This window comes from Stenella coeruleoalba (assembly GCF_951394435.1).
Source record: "Stenella coeruleoalba genome assembly, chromosome: 11".
In the NCBI taxonomy this organism is placed as follows: Eukaryota; Metazoa; Chordata; class Mammalia; order Artiodactyla; family Delphinidae; genus Stenella; species Stenella coeruleoalba.
The window spans coordinates 79,418,160-79,439,453 of NC_137157.1; the positions used below are offsets into that span (position 1 = coordinate 79,418,160).

Consider the following 21,294-nt stretch of genomic DNA (forward strand, 5'->3'; position numbering starts at 1 on the left):
TTACAAAAATTATTACCATGTTATTTTAGGGAACACTGGTAGGTTTTAGATTAATATAATTCAGATTTATGATTTAAATGAAGATGTAACACTCTGAAAAAAATCAAGCAACACAGCTAATATGTAATATGCCCTGGTTCAGAGACATGCTGAATAGCAGCCACATTCTTTCCAAATTAACACATAACAATATTCTGAGCCACAGGCTATTATGGAATGATCCACTAGTCTTACAACTTTGGAAGGTGGTAAACCCTTCTAAATTATAAAGTTTTTAAAGTATTAAAAGTGAGGCAGATTTGTAAGGCTGTCAGAAATAATATTTTAACTCTGAAAACTCCTCTTGGAACAGACCACAGCTTGAGCAGACAGAGCTCCAAGGCTCCTCAGAGCCAAGTGAGCACCAAGAAGGCGGCAAACAGTCTCCAGCCATGCCACCCTCCCATCCCCACTCCCGCTCCAAAAGCCCACGAAAATAGAAAAGCACTAGAAATTTGTCCCTCAAAGGATAAAGAGAATCCCCACCAAAGGCAAACAAGCCACTGCGGAGGCCACCGACTCAGCAAACCCCATTCGGATCACTGAAGCCCAGGAAAGGAGCTCCTCCACTACAGAGACCCACAAGAAGAAGAAACCCTCCTTTAATCCTTTAAACTGTGTACGCTTTCCTTTAAGAGAAACAAACTGATGTAGGGTGTTTCCTCAGATCCCAGATTCCTGAGCCAAAGTGGGGTCTCTGTACTCGCAGCTCCCCTACGTCTGCCCCACCTCCCTATACTGAATTTATGGCGGAGAACAATGTTCCAACTTACATTCTAGAAACATCGTATCTGGTTGAGAATCTGCTCTGCACCCTCTTTTTAGCCGGTAGGGAGGCTTTCGCTTGGCAGGGGGTCAGGGATAATATGAAATAACTTCCTGTTATGCCCCACCCCCAGAGACCTGTTGCAAATAACTCCTAACAGCCAAACTCTGAATTTGTACATTTAAAAAAAATAACTGACAAAATTACCCCACCATACCTAATTCTTACTGTAATATATGAGGAAGGAATAAATGTCAGCCCCTTAAAAAAAATGTCCGAAATTAAATATATCACCGGCCTATCTACTCCTGCCAATGCTTTAAATGTTCAAGACAATGTCATAGTTTCTTCATAATTCTAACTTACAAGTGAAATAAACTTAAGAGGTCAACACATTTTATAAAGCATTAAATAAAACAGTCACTCCATCTCATTCTGAACTGTTAGAAGACAAGAATTAAGAGACCTAACTGTTTAAAAAATTATGTTTCACCTAGGTGTTTCTAGATTTTAACTGACTTGAAATAGATGCTTAATCAGAGGAGATAACCAAAGTAAATCCACTAACTATTTTCAACATTTTTTATCTTCCCCTTATATTTGACATATACAATTCTACATTGGTTTGCCAAGGTGTGTTCATAGGTATGCCATGATATTGATTCCCTGAGCACCCAGGTGCCACGTGAGCCTGGTGCAGCAGGGGCAGCCACAAGCATCCTCCCTCCTTTATTTATCTCAGCAGAGAATTTTTGTGTGTGCAGTGACATGAAAAAGGTTAGGAAATCCTAAACTACAGGATAATGCACATTTATACTTACTGCTGTTCTAAATAGTCTTTGGTAAGGGAAAGTCGCATATTCTGTGAAGGGCATGGCTTCCTACCAATCCTGTACAGATACAATGCAGTGCTGGGCTTCAGCAACAAGCCAAACAAAACTCTAGTCTTCTACATATTCTAGCTTTAGGATCCAAACTCTGCACAACTAAATATAAATTCCAAGATAATAATAGTAACAATCTCCCAAACTGAATACTTACTATATACCAGGTACTTTAATACTTACACGTATATATTAATTATTTAATATAATTCACATTAAGACATACTGGGTTAGATCTTGACGTCTCTACAGATAAGAAAACTAAGTATTACAGAAGTTAAATAAAGGGGCACAGTCACCTGGGAATGTTTCAGATTTCAGAATTTCTGTATTTTAACTTGTAAAGTTAATGAAGCACGCACACAGTAAATTTTGTAACATCTCCAGAGGAGGTCTACAGCAGCACCCCCTAATCAAATATATTACTACTTTTCTAGCAACATGTATGAATAGTCACACTAAATGGGATTCACAAAGGCTATAAATAGCTTCTCATCCATTCAGAGTTCATTTTGCCACCAAATAAGTTATGAAAAGACTAGCAATTTCCAAAGCTTTTTTCATTTCAGAATTACAGGTAGAGGGCTTTATATCTGTGATTCCCTCAAGGTCACACAGGGAGGGGTATGGCACAGTATTTACCATGGGCTTTGGGGTTTTACAGAACTGAGTTTAAATCCTACCTTCATCACTTACTACTGTGATAGGCTTGCATTTCTATAAGAACTGACTCCCCAGAACTGTTCTGAGGATTAAAAGAAGGAATAGCTACATACTTAAGAGTACCTGGCTCATAATAAACACTAAATAACCATCTACTACTAATATCACAACTTATTAAGAAGAAGAATAAATAAGAGTAGGATTCAAACCCTTGCTGGCACACCTCCAAAATCTATGTTCCCATGTCAAGGGCGCCACTACCACCATCAAGCAATAAAGCGAAACTTTAAAGGTAAATATAAACACAAGAAGTGTCCAAATGTTTTGCCATCATTATTCCCACTCACAAAATCATATGACTGATATTTATCAAATGTAGATTAAAAAAATACAGAAACAAAAGGTCTTTATTTATCACTGATAGGTAATATTTTTCATGCTTATTACTTCTTGATAAATGTTATTATCACTGATTAGATTTAATTTTCTCAGTTAATAGCGTGTTCTTAAAAAATAACTGAATTATCTCCAGTTTTCCAGCAGTCTCCTTTGGGTGAAGGCTTTTTATGTCTAAGCAAATGTAGAAAACACAAAAACACACACACAGAGAATTTACCTCTTATAAAGACCTGTCTCAAGAAAAAGAAAGCTACTTTTTTGAAGTCCTATGTTACATGTATCAATAAAAAAGATCTTTAGAATTTCTGTTTTTCAAGCAGGAAAAATAAAGATTGTTAGCACTATATTTACCTTTTGAGGGAAATCTTTTATAGTCATTAATACATAAGTTTTCACAGACGGCTGCCATCCAAATGGGGCTTATCATTGAAGAAAGAACAGAGCTAAATGGAAGAGCTGTTGGTTTAAATGATATATTAAGATGCAATCCCAATGGACCTTTCATAGGGACCTCTTGAATTCTGGCTCCCGGTTCGGTATGGCTAATGGGAGGCACCAGCAAGACACCTAGAGAATGATGGAGAGTGAGGTCAGGGTTGTCCTTCCCAACTCTCTCCCTGATGGGGGGGATGCCCCACAGTTCTTGTCAGGTGGCCCATCCATACAGCTCTCTCTCCAGTTCTGCAGCTCCTCCCTCCCCTGCCCCTTCAGATATGCGGTGTGATGGCACCCCACTCTCACCACCCCTGAGAACTGCACCCTCACTTGTTTCTGTTACTGAAACTTTGTAAAATGTCTCCTTAATAAAATATCCTGAAAATGAAGAAAAACAAAAAAAGCAATTCCAAAATCATCTTCTAGTAATGATAAAAAGGTAATAACATTGTATATAATGCTTGTCACTTGAGAATATTTTTCATATAAGAGGTATAAATATAAAATCCTTGAGAGACAAAAACTCCAAATTTCTTTCTTTTAATTTTACATTAAGATTTCCACTTTCAAATAGGATGTAACATGTCACAGGATGCCTCTGCTTTGGCTACAACTGGAAAAAAGCCAGGTAATCAATATACCAGAGAGTTTTATTTTTTTAATTTTTAAAAAATTTTATTTTATTTTATTTATTTATTATTTATTTTTGGTTGTGTTGGGTCTTCGTTGCTGTGCGGGGGCTTTCTCTAGTTGTGGTGAGTAGGGGCAACTCTTCGTTGCAGTGCACAGGCTTCTCATTGTGGTGGCTTCTCTTGTTGTGGAGCATGGGCTCTAGGCACCCGGGTTTCAGTACTTGTGGCACGCAGGCTCAGTAGTTGTGACGCACGGGCTTAGCTGCTCCACGGCATGTGGGATCTTCCCGGACCAGGGCTCGAACCCGTGTCCCCTGCATTGGCAGGTGGATTCTTAACCACTGCACCACCAGGGAAGTCCCACCAGAGAGTTTTAGAATCAATTCGGACTAGATCAATGTGAATTCCAGGCTGCAAGCATATGGGGAGCATCCTTCTGAAAATCCCTAGCCATTTTCTTCCCTGAGTCCATTTTCCAATTCTGTATCAGACTGGCCCTTGGCCCACACAGAAGAACTCTACTCGGGAAAAGAGAAATGAGCAAGGTTTGAGCTGTTACCCAGGGCTTGTATGACAGATTGGAATTGAAGAGCCCCAAACATGACTGGTTTTAGCTCCAGGGCTACTTATGGGAAGCTGGGGAGGCTGAATCAAGCTTCTGAAGAGCAAATCTCCTATAATCTCATAGTGTTTAGGAGACAAGGTCCTACTAGAGGGAGGAAGTCCTGTTTCACACAACCAATCTCCCTCTCAAGACATCTTCCAGATTCTGCTGAAGGGCTAGAAGTTAACAAGTTAAGCTCAAAACTTCTGAAGAGCACAAGTGACTCTTAAGCAGACTTTGAGATGTGGAAGCGGACTCACCAAGTTCCCAATCAAAATGCCTGAGAAGAGACAAAGGTGAACTAAATCTTAAAAAACTGTAACCCAGCCCTGCTCCAGCTCAATTCTGATTGCATTAAAAAGATAAGCCCCTGACCCTCTCTGCCCAAGAGAAAAAAGAGGAAATTCTTTCTGATGGATGACATCAATTGGAGCTTCTATGGGTCTTTTACATACAATGTCTGGCATGCAATAAACAATTACCAGACACTTGAGACATTTGAAGAAAATAAAATTAATCAATAATTGTGATATTTGCTGCGTGTCCTTCTAAATTCATTTTTTTAAAAAGCACAGCTATGATTACATTTCATTTATAATTTCGTACCCTGACTTGTAATTCACTGCCAAATTTTTATAGCTTCTGAAATTACACCCAGGATTGAAGTGGGCAATTGTTTAAGAGTTTCTTTTTTTGTACTGTAGTTGACATGTATTAATTTTAAAGCATAAACAATAACATATTCAAATTACTGGGGGGGGGGCAATTAAAAATACCAATGTAAGCTCAAACTGATCACCATTCAGGCAGTTTGATTAGTTTGTAGACTTCAATTTTAATAACTTAACTATTAAACATTTACAATTTCACCGTTTAACTTATGTATGTACACAATAAATATACATATATACAGTCTCTTTTCTTCCCTGACTACCATGAGAGAACCTGCTCTGACTACAGCCCTAGAGGAAGGAGCCTTCCATTCCACATGATCGTGTTCTCTTTTCTCCGCAGCTGGCTCAATTATTTACTCACTCATTCGTTCACTCAGTACATATTTGTTACACAACTACTGTCCCAGGCACTGTCTTGCCCTAGAACTGCCAATCTAGTAGGAAACCTAGAGTTGAGGAGGAACCGGGCAGATGAAGACTGTGATCCCAGTAGAGGAAGAGCATCCATAAAGGCTGGAGGCAGGAACGAGCTTAGGACATTCAGGCCTGAATGAAGGCCAAGGTGAGGAAAGTGGCATGGGATGAGTAAGCACCTTACATATATTAATTCATTTAACTTTCATAACAACCCTATGAGGCAGTACTATTACTACCTGTTTTCAAATCAGGAAATCGAAGCCCAGAGCAATTAAATAATCTGCCCCAATCATACTGCTTCTTAGTGGTAGAATGTGTTCCAAGGAACACAGAAACACGGAAAAAAGAACAAAAGAATAACTTAATTTGACCCTATCATCTTTTTTCTCCTTGTAGGCATGAATTCAATACAAAGAAAAACACAATAGCTACTTCATGCAATGGTCAGTGAACTCCAATCTAATAGAAAGCAAAGAAGTATCTGTTCCACTAAATACACAAATGTGTCACCTTCTACCATCTTATTTATAACTCCCTTTGCCTAGAACATGAATCACAGTAATATTCCACTTCTCATGATTACAAGTAAGGCATTGTGCTAGATGAGGAAAAACAGTTTTACTAATTAAAAAAATTCAAGTTACTTGAAAATCATAAAAAATAGGAAAAAGTAAATATCCATAATGGATTAAAAAGCTACTGCCAATACTTTTAGTTATCAAAGCTAAATTTTTAACTGAGCATGTCAAGGAATTCAATTCAAATCAGATCAGTTTTTAAAAAATTTACTGAATGCTGATATGCCAGACATTGTACTAGATGCTGGGAATATAAAGATGAATGAAATACACAGTCCTGTCCTCAGTGACCTCACAGTCTAATGGAGCTGGGCAGACATGTATACAGGCAATTACCATAAAAGCTATAAAAGGAATGCTAACTGACAGAGGGAGAAGGGAAAAAGGATGGGAAGAAACATCTGAGACAGGTTACATCTGAGGTGTATTAAAGGATTCCTATGAATTTGCAAGTCTGATCAATTTGAAAAGGGATTATAAGCGAAGAAAACAGCATATGCAGAGTTATGAAAGAACACATTATGTTCATTATGGTACAGGATACATAACCTACAATTCCTGAGTAGCTGGTAATGAGGTGGTAAATTGCTGTGAATAGACATACTAAGTAGTTTAGATTTTATGCTAGGTAATGCGGAACCACTGAAGGATTTTATAAAGGGATATTTTATAAAGGGATATGATATCTTGCTAGGAGTAGCCAATATTATCCTACAGATTCCATTAACATATTAACATTGTCAAATATAAATTAGCATCATGAATTAAACTCATAGAAGCAAATGTTTGTAGAGAACTTCCAAAATAATATAGCATTAGAACACTTTTCCTTTAAATATTTGAAAAAACACATAATCAAATGAAAAACCTGACCTACATATAGCCCAAAATCATACATCCATGAAAATTAAGTATCTCAAACTGCTGCCAAGATATTTCTTAAAATTTGGGCATAATTATTGATTATTAATAATTTTATTAATAGATCATTAAAAAGCTATACCAGTAAGCTAATTATTGCTAACATCTAACAAGTATGCTACATTTTAAATTACTGAAAAGGGAGTTTCTTTGTTACTCTGTCACTTTACTTTTTAAGTTGAAAACCTACTTCAAAAGTCCATTTTTGGATCTCCAAAAGAATAGACAATGTTTCAATAGCTGTTATTAAACATTTAGTTTAATATTATTAAATGTTATTAAACATGTAGTTACCTAGCACTGACCCAGATATTCTGAAGAACAAAATACGGTAAGATCAGATGCATGTTAATGAGAGTCTTACAAGATTAGTTAAAAGGACAAAACATACAGGGAAAACAACCCATGGAACATGGACTAAGGCAACTTTTGTAGTCAAGAAAATAAGACAGTATAATTTGCCATCTATGCAAAGTAGGAGTCAAAGAATAAGAGGCTCAAATATATCTGATAAAGGATTAATATCCAAAATATATAAAGAACTCATACAACCCAATAGCAAAAAACAAAAAACAAAAAACAACCTGATTAAAAAATGGGCAGAGGATCTGAATAGACATTTTTCCAAGAAAGACATTCAGATGGCCAAAAGGCACCTGAAAAGGTGCTTAACATCACTAATCATCAGGCAAATGCAAATCAAAACCACAATGATACCGCCTCACACTCATTAGAATGGCTATTACCAAAAAGACAAGAAATAACAAGTGTTGATGAGGATGTGGAAAGAGAACCTTTGTGCACTGTTGGTGGGAATGTGAAGTGGTGCAGCCACTATGGAAAACAGTATGGAGGTTCCTCAAAAAACTAAAAATAGAGCTACCATATGATCTAGCAATTCCACTTCTGGGTATTTATCTGAAGGAAATGAAAACTCTAGCCCGAAAAGATATCTACACCCCCATGTTCACAGAAGCATTATTTATAATAGCCAAGACATGGAAACAACCTAAGTGTCCATGAATGGATGAATGGATAAAGAGTAAGTGGTGCATATATATGCAGTAGAATATCATCCAGCCATAAAAAAAGAAGGAAATTCTGCCATTTGTGACAACAGGGACGAACCCTGAGGGCATTATGCTAAGTTAAATAAGTCAGACAGAGAAAGATAAACAGTTATGATCTCACTTATGTGTGGAATCTAAAAGAACAGAAAAGAAACAAAAAAACCCTGAACTCATAGAAGCAGAGAACAATTGGTGGTTGCCAGAGGCTGGGGGTGGGAGGTGGGTAAAATGGGTGAAGGTGATCAAAAGGTACAAACTTCCAGTTATAAAACAAGTCATGGGGATATAATGTACAGCCTGGTGACTACAGTCAAGAATGCTGTATTGTATACTTGAAAGTTGCTAAGAGAGTAAATCTTAAAAGTTGTCATCACAGGAAAAAATTTTTTTATTAACTTTGTGTGGTAATGGATGTTAAGCTGACATATTGTGGTGATCATTTTGTATTTTATATATATACACACACACACACACATACACACAAAATCATTATGTTGTATACCTGAAAATAAGATATTACATGTCAATAATATCTCAGTTAAAAAAAAGAGGTTCAAGTGGGTATCAAAGCCTTGAAGGATATACGACAAATAAAATCAGTAGAGAAAAATAAAAAATTAAATAGTAAATTATATAACCTTTATAACGTTTTTTATAATATTTATTACTAAACCAACTTGCTTCTACTAGTGTTCCTCAACAGAAGAGACAGTGTTTTCTCCTTAGGTATTAATCTTCATATCCAACAACACCAAGCAAATAAGAGGCAACCAGTAAACATTTGCTCATCAATCAATAAACAGTTCATTTTAATGAAAGCACACTTAATATTTGCCATGAGGATGGTTTACTCTTTCATAAACACTAAAACACTGAAAGAGGTGCCTTTTCACACACCTAGTAAAATGCTGCTACATCAGTTCAATATGTTCACAGCCTGGCTCTGAATTATTTTTCAGTCTCATCTCCTACCTCTGCCCTGTTGGTCGTGTACCCTGGCCACACCAACTTCTGCCTGCTCTCTAAACCCACCAGGCCTAGAGTCCTTCACCTACTGCACACTCCTACTCATCTTCCAAAACCAGTCACCACTTCCATGATGCTTCAAGGGAGAATTAATCCTTGTATGCGCCTCTCACAGCACTATGTTCCAACCTCCCTTACCTAGTGAAACAGACTGTATTATAACCACCAAATCCCTCTAGGAGTAAAGGTACCTAAAACAGAGGCTCATTCATTTTGATAATCCGAATGATACCTATCACTGTACCTTGTAAACGAGAACAAAATCATTGATGAATGCTAAGAAGAGAAAACAATAAATGTCATTCAAGCATTCTCTGATAACCTGGAAATCTATGTGTATGTGAGCACACACAAAAGATCACTATGAACTCATAAACCACTAGACTAAATGGCAATTATGGCTCTGCAAAAGGATTCATCATTTTTATCAGAAATACTTGCAATAAGGTCCCCTGTAAAAATAAACTCTGAGTATAAAATTATCCATTTTGTTACATGACTTTTCAGAACCACTTTAATACAAACCTAGATATATTTCTGACTGGCAACAAGACTATCATGAAGTCCAAATTAGACAGCCAAAAATTCAAATTTTAAAAAGCAACCATTAGTAATTAAATATCACAATCACCCAAGAACCCTTTGAATCTGATTTCAGATCTCTACATTTTCTAAAGCAAGTGTTTATTTTCTTTCCTCCACCACTGTCTGTGTTTTAGTCTATCTTTTGTGCAAGTCACTTTATAAAATGCTTCATTCAATCATCTCTTAACCAAATCACTTGTGGAAGGTTTAAAGAACAACATGCAACAAAGTTAACACTTATTATCAGTTGTGTCAGAATGTGAGTCAGATACATGTTGTAAAAATTCAAATACAACAGGGCACAGAGCTGACTTGATCTGCATAAAGTCTTTGTCAAGTTAACTGTGAGCTATACACAGAAATTGGAAATAAATGAATTTGAAATTCTAAGATAAATCTTTCTTCATTTTAGTAGTTAACAATGTTAATAGCCACCATTTAATGAGCACCCACTATTCACCAGACATTTCACATAAATTCTCCCTGATCTATCCAAAAGCCCTTAGAAGAAATCTGAGCCTGACGTTAAAAGGATGGCCAAGGTTACACAGGTAGCAAGTAGTGGGATTCAAATCCAAATCTGAATGGTTCCAAAGATTAAAACCTAATTCACTTCTATGCCAACATTGTGTAATACTGAAATATTAAACCAAATTTCTACACGTCTTTTTGCTTCTTTGAACAGCTGAAGAATAAATGGTTTAATGTATATCTGTTTCTCAGTACCTTCTTAGCACTGCAATAATCATTCTGTGAAGCATTACTAAGACTCTATGCCTGAAGTCTATGCTTTGTGAAGTCTAAGCCTTTTGAATATGTAAATCAATAAAGAAAACCTCAGTTAAAATTAGAGTTGGCAATGGCCTGTAGAGGGAGGTCTCATGCATTCTCACTCCATTATTTGCATGCACTGACCTTCACTTTCATGCCCCACTGGAAGAAGCACACCCTGCACTCTCAAACAGATAGTGCAACTACTCACAATCCCAAAGGAAGAATTTCTCCTTGCTCAGCAACAGCCCAGGCAATGAGAAACATCTCAGCTCCGCAAATGAAGACATCACCACCCTAAACTCCTACTTTCCTCCCTTGAACTTTCATTTAGAACAGCCCCTCCCAACTCCCTCCTTTTCCCTATAAAAACAAGCTCCCTTTTCTTTGTTCTCTGGACTTACCTACAGTTCACCATAAATTGCAGGTCCCAAATAGCAATTCTTTGCTGTTCCCGAATAAACCCATTTTATTGTTTTAGAAGTCAACAACTTCTACTTTAATAATTCTATATAGTTAAACTGTTTCGAATAGCACACTACAGTAACTTTCTTATACTGGTCTAAATGCATACCTTTTCAGAGAAGTTTCAGCATTATGTTACATAAAACTTCCAACTACTTTCTCTCAATGCTACTTAGAGGTAACCTCCACAGAGCTTAGCTTTTAGGTATTAAATGCTCTGAAACTAGCCTTAAAAATAAAGGAATGAATTAAAAGGGGCTCTTTAAATATTTGATTAAATACCAGGTGGTAACATCAATTTCAAGTATGAATTCCATGCTGGTGAAGAAAAAAGAGTTTCAATTCAATAAAAATTCTGTTCCACCAGCTCTGCAAAATTTCATGGCTCATCTGCATTCTCTTAAAGCTTCTTCACTGATGGTACTTGTTTAGAAAGGATCAAGAGCCAAGTTTAATATAGGAATTATTTAATTATGTTTAAGACAGTTGTATGTGGCTACTTACTCTGGCATCTAAGTAATTAGCATTAAGATCAAAGGCTTCTTGCATGAATCCAGAATACAAACTTGTTTGGATTTTATGTCATGGAACCATAGAAAGAATCCAGTAAGTCAACTTCCACTGAATTTATTTATGCCTGTCATTTCCTTTGGGGCAAATTCATTTTACAGGCTGCTGACAAAATAAGAGACTCAAAACTGGTTGGCTTTTATTGTTTGGTATTAACTCTTTAAGCAGCAGCCATAGAGCTGAAGCTAATTCAGCCATGTTGCTGGTTCAAAAGGGAACTTAATGACCTCAAGCCAAAGGCATTTATAAAATCAGTTGACAGGAAAGAGATTAACTGCTATTATGATGTCACTCCTGAAGCTAGGAACTAGAAAACCGCGATGAATTATGATAATTAGAATACCTCAAAAGCAGAGAAGAGCTACCAGCTACTTTCTGTTCTTTACTACCTCGCAACAAAGTTTTATTTTTTTTTAAAATTTTCCACTCATCCCCTTGTGCTACAACTGTTTTATTATTAACATCAATGAAATCTGTAAGAACAGCTGTACGTGTTCACAGAATTTCTTAGGGATGAAAGGAGATTCCAAAGATCATCTAATGCAACTAACATCCAAAGGTACGTTCCTTTTGTCATATCCCCACTAAGTAGCCAATGGATGGAACATCTTCTACCTATTAAAGCAGCCCACTCCACCTTTAGATGAATCTTGTAGAGAGATTTTATTCAGTAAATAAATCTGTCTCACTATTGCTTCTACTTTGTTGTACCCTTAAAAGTCATGAAAAACAAATCTAACTCTTCTTTCATATGAAGTCCTTGGAGCATCTAAACAGAGTGACTCTTTTCTCCAGCTACCCCCATTCCTTCAAATGTTCCCAACATGAAATGCTATTAAGTTCCATGTCTATGTTGGGCAAGCTTCAAAAATTTTAATATGTGTGCATATCTAAAGTTATTTTAATTTTTTAAAATATTATATAGAACTGTGAGTTACCAAAACATATTAGTTATCAACTTTAAATGAGTTGATGCTCATTCACAGCAAAATCTTCCTCATAAATGTATATATTTATACTAAAACTCAATAAATTTAGTCAGACACAAGACTGTTTTTATACTATTTAAATAATTAATTGCCCTTGTCTCTAATGTATACCAGTGAAATGTTCACATGAAAGGCTATTTGATAACTAAGATTTTAATAAACATTTAAAGTAACTTTCTACAAAGTTTGGGAGCTTTGTTCTATAGTTTATTTGAATAACAGGATGAATTATATAGTTCAAGTAATATAGATGATGATCTCCCTTCCATAACATTGACAACTTTCACCTAAAGTCATACAAACAAACAAACAAAAAGTAAAAAATTCTGAATTTTTTAGCCTAAGTCAGAAACTCTGAACTTTAAAGGCATTTTAGTCATCTGATTTCTGAAGGTCCTCAGATGGACTGAAATCTATTTCAAGATCCTCACTTTCAATGTCAGTAGGAGTTATCTATAACATTTCACATGTCCTTAGCTTAAATAGTGGTTCATTAAACACTCATCTGAGTGCTGGCTACACAGACTGTTTTGAAAGGTTAACATATCCAAATTACAATGACAAAGTTATTAAACATTCATACACAATCACTTACCCAAGACTCATGGTATAAAACTGTTAGTAGATACATTGCATAATCATAATTCTGTCTCTTTAAGGGGCACCTTTAAAAGACAGAGAGAGGGAGGAAGTCAAAATTCTAAAAATTCAGTACATGGAAAAATTTGCAAAGTATACAAATACAAAGGATAACTCATATTCAGGAATTCCCTATCTGACTTAGGAAAATTCCGTTATTGGAATAAAAACGATCTATGTAGTTTATGACTTGAGGATATTGAACACTGATGTTATTTTTACTTTTATTTAGAGGATATCTTTGCTTTCATCACTAACAAAGTTATTTATATCTGATAATAGCTTTACACTATTTTTAATATGAATGTGTCCAATCCAAGTGTCCTTCACGATCTCAGGGCTAAGTGTCTGCGATGGTGTAAACATACCTGCTGAGTTCATTTAAAGAATACAGAGAGACTGATGCTAATCTAAATGTTCACCCTGATTTCCCCAGAGCTGATTCTTTTAAAAATGAGCTACACTACACAATGCTGTAATTTTTTGCTATCATATTTAAAATGAAACTAATGACCTAATATTAGATAAAATTTCTACATAAATAAGAGCTGGCATTAACTTTTAGGCTAATAAAATAATATAGAAAAGGAAATAATTACTTCTAATTTCTTTAAATATAAAATTATCATATGAAAATTGACTTTAACTGGACTGTTTATTCTGTACTTAGGTTTAACAGTCCTCTATTCTATTAAGTTGTTACCATAAAACATACACACACACACACACACACACACACACACACACACACACACTCTGACACTTATAAACTTAGCAAAAAAAAATTATCAGAAACTTACAGAATTTCTAACAATAACATTTTAAAAGTATTTTTAAAAATTGCACAAACTAAAAACACAGCATTATTTTACATTCTCTAAAGCTAAAGCTAGCAAAAAGATATTATTCATAAATTTCAAATTTATTTCTCCTATATGGTAATAATCTAAAATCACAGTTCCCAAGCTTTTCCCACCTCCACACTGTTGCCATCTCTGTATGTATGTCATGCTACTTCTTTATACCACTAAGAAGCAAAACATAAAACCTAATTGATATTGACACCTCCAAATGCTTTGAAATTAAGATAAGGAGGGAGAGAGGGTATCTGCCCACTTATTTTTCTTTATATTTTGACATAATTTTGAAACAACCAAAGAATAATTCTAGAAATAAAATAACCATTTAGCAAAAACATACCAATAGCCTTTCTTTACCTCAAATGACCTAATTTATAAATTCATATACAATAAATTTAATACTGCTTTTACAAACTTCTATGCTAGCACTGAAATTCTGCTTATTTACAAAAATGCCTTGATAAATTAATTTCCATATTTAATAATTTTGATTTTGAAATATAAGATTTCTATACTTTGACTTTGCAGAAACCTGTTTAAGTATTACTCACTGGCAAGTCATTCTTTCGTTTCCGTCTAACATCTTCCCTGAGTTTTACATACACAAATATATTAAAAATAACAATTTAACTCAGCTAGGCAAGCCTCTCCATGCACATAAAAATCACAGCAACAGGAGGCTAGTGTGAGGATATTAAAAATATGAATGAGACAACTTCTCTGACCTAACAGGTTAATACAAGGACTGCCAGGGGACTGGAGGACAATAAAGCAACACATGTGACAGATCTGCTGAACTTTTCTTCCTTTACCTATCTGTCTTGATGGTGAGCACATCTGTGCTCTTGCAGTATCGATCTCCTACAAGTTTAATAAGTTTCTTCTTTGCGTGATCGTCTAAATTCAAACTGGAAAGTTTAACCTTAAAAATACAAGAAAAAAAATTTTTTTTAATTACTTTATAAACTTTGTATAATGAGAAAACAGTGGGAAAATTACTTATACTAACATTAAAAAAGAAACCAAAAGAAACTTTATTAAACTCCTTCCTTTACAGAATTAGTAATTCACAAGTATCATGAAGCCTGATCTTACTCATGGAAAAAAAGAAGCGGGAGCAAAGTGTTTGGAGTTCTTTGAAAGTTCTGGGCATTAGTACCTTTCCTAAAAGAACCAATGACATGTCTCTTAAATAAGTGAAATGACAGTGCTTATGAGTATTACCAACTAGTAGAATTCAACTCAATTAGTGTCAGTAAAGCTGTTTATAAAAATAAATGGATGGGGCTTCCCTGGTAGCACAGTGGTTGAGAGTCCGCCTGCTGATGCAGGGGACACAGGTTTGTGCCCTGGTCCAGGAAGATCCCACATGCCGCAGAGCGGCTGGGCCCGTGAGCCATGGCCGCTGAGCCTGCGCATCCGGAGCCTGTGCTCCATAACGAGAGAGGCCACAACAGTGAGAGGCCCGCGTACTGCAAAAAAAATAAATTAAATAAATGGATGAAACATAGGGGCTTTAAGAATTTCTACCATGCAATTATGAGACCCATATCACTGCAACAGTTTAGGGGCTTTTATTTTATTTATTTATTTTTATTCTTGGCTGCACTGGGTCTTCGTTGCTGCGTGCGGGCTTTATCTAGTGGCAGCGAGCGGGAGCTACTCTTCGTTGCAGTGCGCAGGCTTCGCATTGTGGTGGCTTCTCTTGTTGTGGAGCACAGGCTCTCGGTGCGCGCGCTTCAGAAGTTGTGGCATGCGGGCTCAATAGTTGTGGCTCACGGGCTATAGAGCACAGGCTTAGTAGTTGTGGCGCATGGGCTTAGCTGCTCCGCGCATATGGGATCTTCCCTGTCCAGGGATCAAACCCATGTCCCCTGCATTGGCAGGCAGATTCTTAACCACTGTGCCACCAGGAAAGTCCCAGGGGCAATTATTTTAAAAGCTACAGATGTCTCGTGGAAGCTAGAATACAACATCCATGAAGGGTCAAAACATTTGAAATAATTCAGCTCAACATTTCTCAAAATGTTAATACTAGTCCCACAGGCTGCTAAAAAGAATGATTTCTTTAAAAAGGCTGTTTCTATTGAGTCCATTTAGGAAATGTTGAGTTAAACTGGGTTCTTCACAGCAGGATTTCTTAGAGGAGGCAACATGTTAAAGAGCATGCTGAATTTCAAGATGCAGCATTGTTATGTAATAATTCCAAAATTTATTTAACCTCAGATTCTACTTTTCAAGGAACAATTCATGAAATTAGTCTTCCTTAAAACATATTTTGGAAAATGCTGGAATAAATGAACATATTTTTTAATTTGCAGAGAATTATGGCTTGGGCTGAAAAGTATTATCTAGAGATGAATAGGACTGATCCAGGAAAACAGGTTAGAGACTACAATACAGGTAAATAAGGTAAACAACAGACTAGTTTTCCATGGAGAGCATTAAGAATAAGCAAAATCAGAACTGTATGAAAAGGTTAAATAAGATTTTGAAATCCCACCTATTTCTGCCCTCTAGCTTCAATAACTCTGCATTTCACTCAAGACAACCATAGCATAAGAGCTTATTTATTTTCCCACTAGACTGCAAACCCTTGAGAGTAAGAACAATAACTGTCTTGTTCCTAGCAATGACCTAGCACCTAAAAAGCATGCAACATATTGGCTGAATGAATACATAAATTTAAAAAAGGGAGGATATGTTGTTTCTTTTTTAAGCACAGTGAATTTTTTTATTTGGATAGAAAAAATAGGAAATAAAAAAATAAATATAAATGCACTCAAAGAACATTAGTAAGAACACTGATATTAAATAGCAATCCCACAGGTAGGCATGTGAAATTACCACAGTTCCCTGAAAAGAATTTATGTCAACAACCAGGTTATTAGCTTGATGGATAAAATAAGCAGTTTTATGATGACTCTGATTGTTAGCAATATGGAGAATTACCTATAAGAAAATCATAAAACGTACCTACATTATGATTATAATTATGAAAATGTATGTATATCTGCATGCATACAGATACAGTACAGAGAAAGAAATAGATTTTACATTCAGATACTGAACAGGTAGTGATTTTCCCTTTTAAAACTCTTTCAATAAAATCATGATGTTTAACAATACATTTAAAAATTTACCATTTAAAAAATTTGTGTTCTAGTTTTTTATGTAAGAAGCAGTCAAAAACATGTGGCAGCAATGCTGATCATTACTGTGGCAACTGTTTTAAAACTCATTGTTCACATTAATATTTTAATGGTCAAAAATTATATAGTTTTATGCCAGAAGCTCATAAATATTGCAGAAACAGCTGTGCAGTGCACTCACGCCACCTGCTAGCACTCGAAGGCACTGCAAAATTGTAGTCTTTAACCTGGACTAGTATTCTTACATTTAAGTTGAGTGACATTTATTTGTCATTCTTTTTCCAAAATTCAAAAGAATCCTTAGGGCTTCCCTGGTGGCGCAGTGGTTGAGAGTCTGCCTGCCGATGCAGGGGACACGGGTTTGTGCCCCGGTCCGGGAAGATCCCACATGCCGCGGAGCGGCTAAGCCCGTGAGCCATGGCCACTGAGCCTGCGCATCCGGAGCCTGTGCTCCGCAACAGGAGAGGCCACAACAGTGAGAGGCCGGCGTACCACAAAAAAAAAAAAAAAAAAAAAGAATCCTTAGACTTTACTTTTTTCAAGTTACTGTATTTTAAAGAGTCAACACTGTACTATTAACATTATCCCCAAAACAACGTTCACATTTCAAATCAGTTATAGGTGTATCTTCAAATGTCTCATTTAAAAGAACTACATAAATTGAAAAATGTCTAAATGTGTAAAATATTTTCTTCATTTACAAGAATATGCAGTTAATTAAAGAACTATGGTATTACACATAAGACAAGAATTGGGTTTGATGTCTAGGTTTGCTACCTATCAGATAAGTGACCTTAAACAAATCATGTGATCTTCCTGTCTGTTTCCTCATTTATAAAATAGAAAGGATTCACAGAATTTTGTCAGGAATAAATGAGATTACATAGAAGAAAGCACTTTTTCTTTTTGTATTTTCTCATCTTTTTTTTTATTTTATTTTATTTTTAACATCTTCATTGGAGTATAACTGCTTTACAATGGCGTGTTAGTTTCTGCTTTATAACGAAGTGAATCAGCTATATATATACATATATCCCCATATCCTCTCCCTCTTGCATCTCCCTCCCACGCTCCCTATTCCACCCCTCTTAAAATCCTATACAAATATGTTATTTTTAATTCTGAACTACTTTTATGACTATCAAAAAAATATGATACCAACTTTCCTTCTCTGAATTTAAAATTCTGAGCAGCTCTGAATATTATTTTATAATATTTGATTACCTTCACAGTACTGCACTAACTCATGCTGGACTACACATGGTTTAGTCTTACTGTTTTACCTACTTTTACCCTTGAACCACATGACACCAGTCTGGACACCACCCCTGAGCCTCAACCGTCAGCAGGTAGAGTGAAGAGTCCAGAAGGGCCGAAAAGAGTCAGGCAGAAGGGATACAAGGGGTCGAGGAAGGTATGGCATGGTGGCATGAGACAAAAGGAGACAAGCAGGGATGGCAGCATGATATAATAAGTGGTAACTGGTGGCATACTTTAAATAAAGTGTGAGATTATAGTACTGAAGACAAAGGCCCACAAAAATTAAGACCAGAAACATGAATTAGAATCTAGAATTCCTAGGAATTCCCTGGTGGTCCAGTGGTTAGGACTCGGCGCTTTCACTGCCTTGGGCCTGGGTTCAATCCCTGGTCAGGAACTAAGATCCCGCAAGCTGCGCAGCACAGTCAAAAAAAAAAAAAAATCTAGGTTTTCTAACTCTGAGTTCAGAGATTTTTTTTTGTCATAAAACAGAGCTCAACTGTTTGCTGTTGCTACCATTATTATTAAAAAGAGGTAACATTTATTAGGTTCTTAAAAATGTATCAGGTATTTTTATTTTATAATAGGGATACTCTATTAACCTGTGGAATGATATCAGAAAAGTAGAATTTTAAGTTCTTTTTCTGTTTTCCTTTTGTTGATCTATATTTTATGAAATGTATACAGTAAATCTGTATTATCTTTTGTGATTTTAAAATATTTTCAATGTCTCTAAATACATAAATATATTGCTATGATATTTAAACTGTCCTATGGAATTGAAAAAACACTGGAAAGCTTCATAAATTCATTTCATAAGGATGGTACAACCCTGATACCAAAACCCAAAGAAAGAAAATTACAAATCAATTATGGCTATATTACTGAAAATATTTCTAAAGCTTAAAGTCTATTTGTTAGCATATAATGCAAAGATGGTTGCAGAGATTTTCAACATATTTTTGCAGCACACTTGGAATGTTCCAATTTAAAATACAGATTACATGGAATGGAGTATGAAAATGAACTTTTTGTACTGGAAGGCCCCTCAGAAAGGTAGGCAGTCATCCTCCAGGATAGGTGAATCAGAAGTACATTAGTCAGGGCTCCCTGGAGAAATGGCTGATTCTGGGAATGGTACAAAGAATATATAAAATGAGCTAGGAGCATTCTGTGGTGCCAAAAAATAAGGAAGTGTTTAAAAAACAAATAATGGGGCATGACAAAGGAGCAGAGGGGCCAGCTGAAAGAGTGCCCAACTACCAAAGATGAAACAATCTGAGCAATAAAATAAAGTATTATTGGACCATAATCCAAAGGATAAAGTAAAAATCCATGAATCCACACTGATACAAGTGACTGAGTAAATAAATGAATGGAGGAGAATAGACAAATACTGCACATAAAAGAATTCCAAATAATCTATATTTCTCCCTCGAGGCGGTGGAGCATAACTTCCATAAGTGTGGGCTGTGTACAGTGACTTCCTTCTAAAGAGTACACTATGGAAAGGAAGAAAAAAGAGAGTAATTTTATAGTGGAGAAAACTGGCCAACACTATCTCAGATCTAAGCTGCATCATCAGTGTAAGTCATGTGAGGAGCCTATACCCTTGCTATGATGTGATGAGAACGGCACTTAACTTCTGAGGTTTTCCTCCCCAAAACACGTAACAATCTAACCATGAGAAAAACATCAAACAAATCGAAACTGAAGGACATTCCGCAAAATATGTAACTGGTACTTCTCAAAACTGTCAAAGTCATCGAAAACAAGGAAATTCTGAGAAACAATCACAGCCAAGAAGAGCCTAAAGAGACACGATGACTAAATGTAATGCGGTACCCTGAATGGGATTCTGAACAAAAAAAGGACATTAGGTAAAAACTAAGGAAATCTGAATAAGGTATGAACTTTAATTAATAATTTATCAATATTGATTCATTCATTAGTTATAACAAATGTACCACAGTACCATAAGATGTTAACAGGAGAAATTTGGTGTAAATATGGCAAACTCTGTACTATCCTTGAAGCTTCTCTGTAAATCTAAAACTATTTTAAAAGTAAAAGTTTAATTTAAAAAAAGGTTCATCGGGTAAAACTGCACATAACTGCTGTGTGAAAGACATGTGATGTGCATCACTACTCCGTTAACAAAGGTTTCCAATACTAACTTAGGAGTTAGTTACTAGGGCACATGTGCAATGGCATGTGGCATGTTCCTGGTAAGTGAGAGGAGGGATTTGATATTTCTCCAAAGCAACATGAGATTAGGACAAATAATCCTAAATAAAACATTATCACAGCAAATCAGTCAGTGGTAAAGTAAAAGAATAATGTACCATAAACTGATCAGGGCTAAGAAATGGTTCAGTAATTGAAAATTAATTAATATAATTCATTTCTTTAAAAATTCAAAGGAGATCATTTCAAAAATGCTAGTAAACTAGGAATAGTATACATCGTTAACACAGTAGGGATTATTATCTCTAAACTGGAATCCAATCTCAGAAGCTAAATAGTAGAGGCATACCCATTAAAGTAGAGAACAGCACAAGGGACTACATAAACATTTTAGAAACTCTGTCTAAGGCAAAAGACAAAAGGAAAAAACAAGCTATAGATATTTTAAAAGGAGAACTAAAACTACCATTAATTATCATTTATTTCTTGAGAAATCACCCAAAGAATCAACCAAAAAGTCCTAGCATCCCAATTTTGGTCTCCAAACATCAATGTTCACTAAAAGGTATCAGAGCTCCTGGAGAAATAGCTAATTCCAGGTCTGGGATAAGGAATATTCTATATCGTAAGCCTGGTCCACCTTGTGCCAGAAGGCAAGGAAATTTTCCAGTGCTAATGGGCTTGTAATAAAAGGACATAGGAATCAGT

General features: G+C 35.9%; 1 protein-coding gene across 1 annotated transcript in view; it reads right to left on the reverse strand.

Moving 5' to 3' along the window:
* MRPS35 (mitochondrial ribosomal protein S35) overlaps nt 1–21,294 on the reverse strand; it is a 41,983-nt gene that overhangs the window by 1,459 nt on the left and 19,230 nt on the right. The window contains exons 6-7 of the mRNA XM_079938020.1: nt 14,800–14,909; nt 13,084–13,153 (exon numbers count right to left, since the gene is read on the reverse strand). Of these exons, the coding sequence (XP_079794146.1) occupies nt 13,084–13,153; nt 14,800–14,909 (180 nt within the window). The remainder of the gene's footprint in view (nt 1–13,083; nt 13,154–14,799; nt 14,910–21,294) is intronic.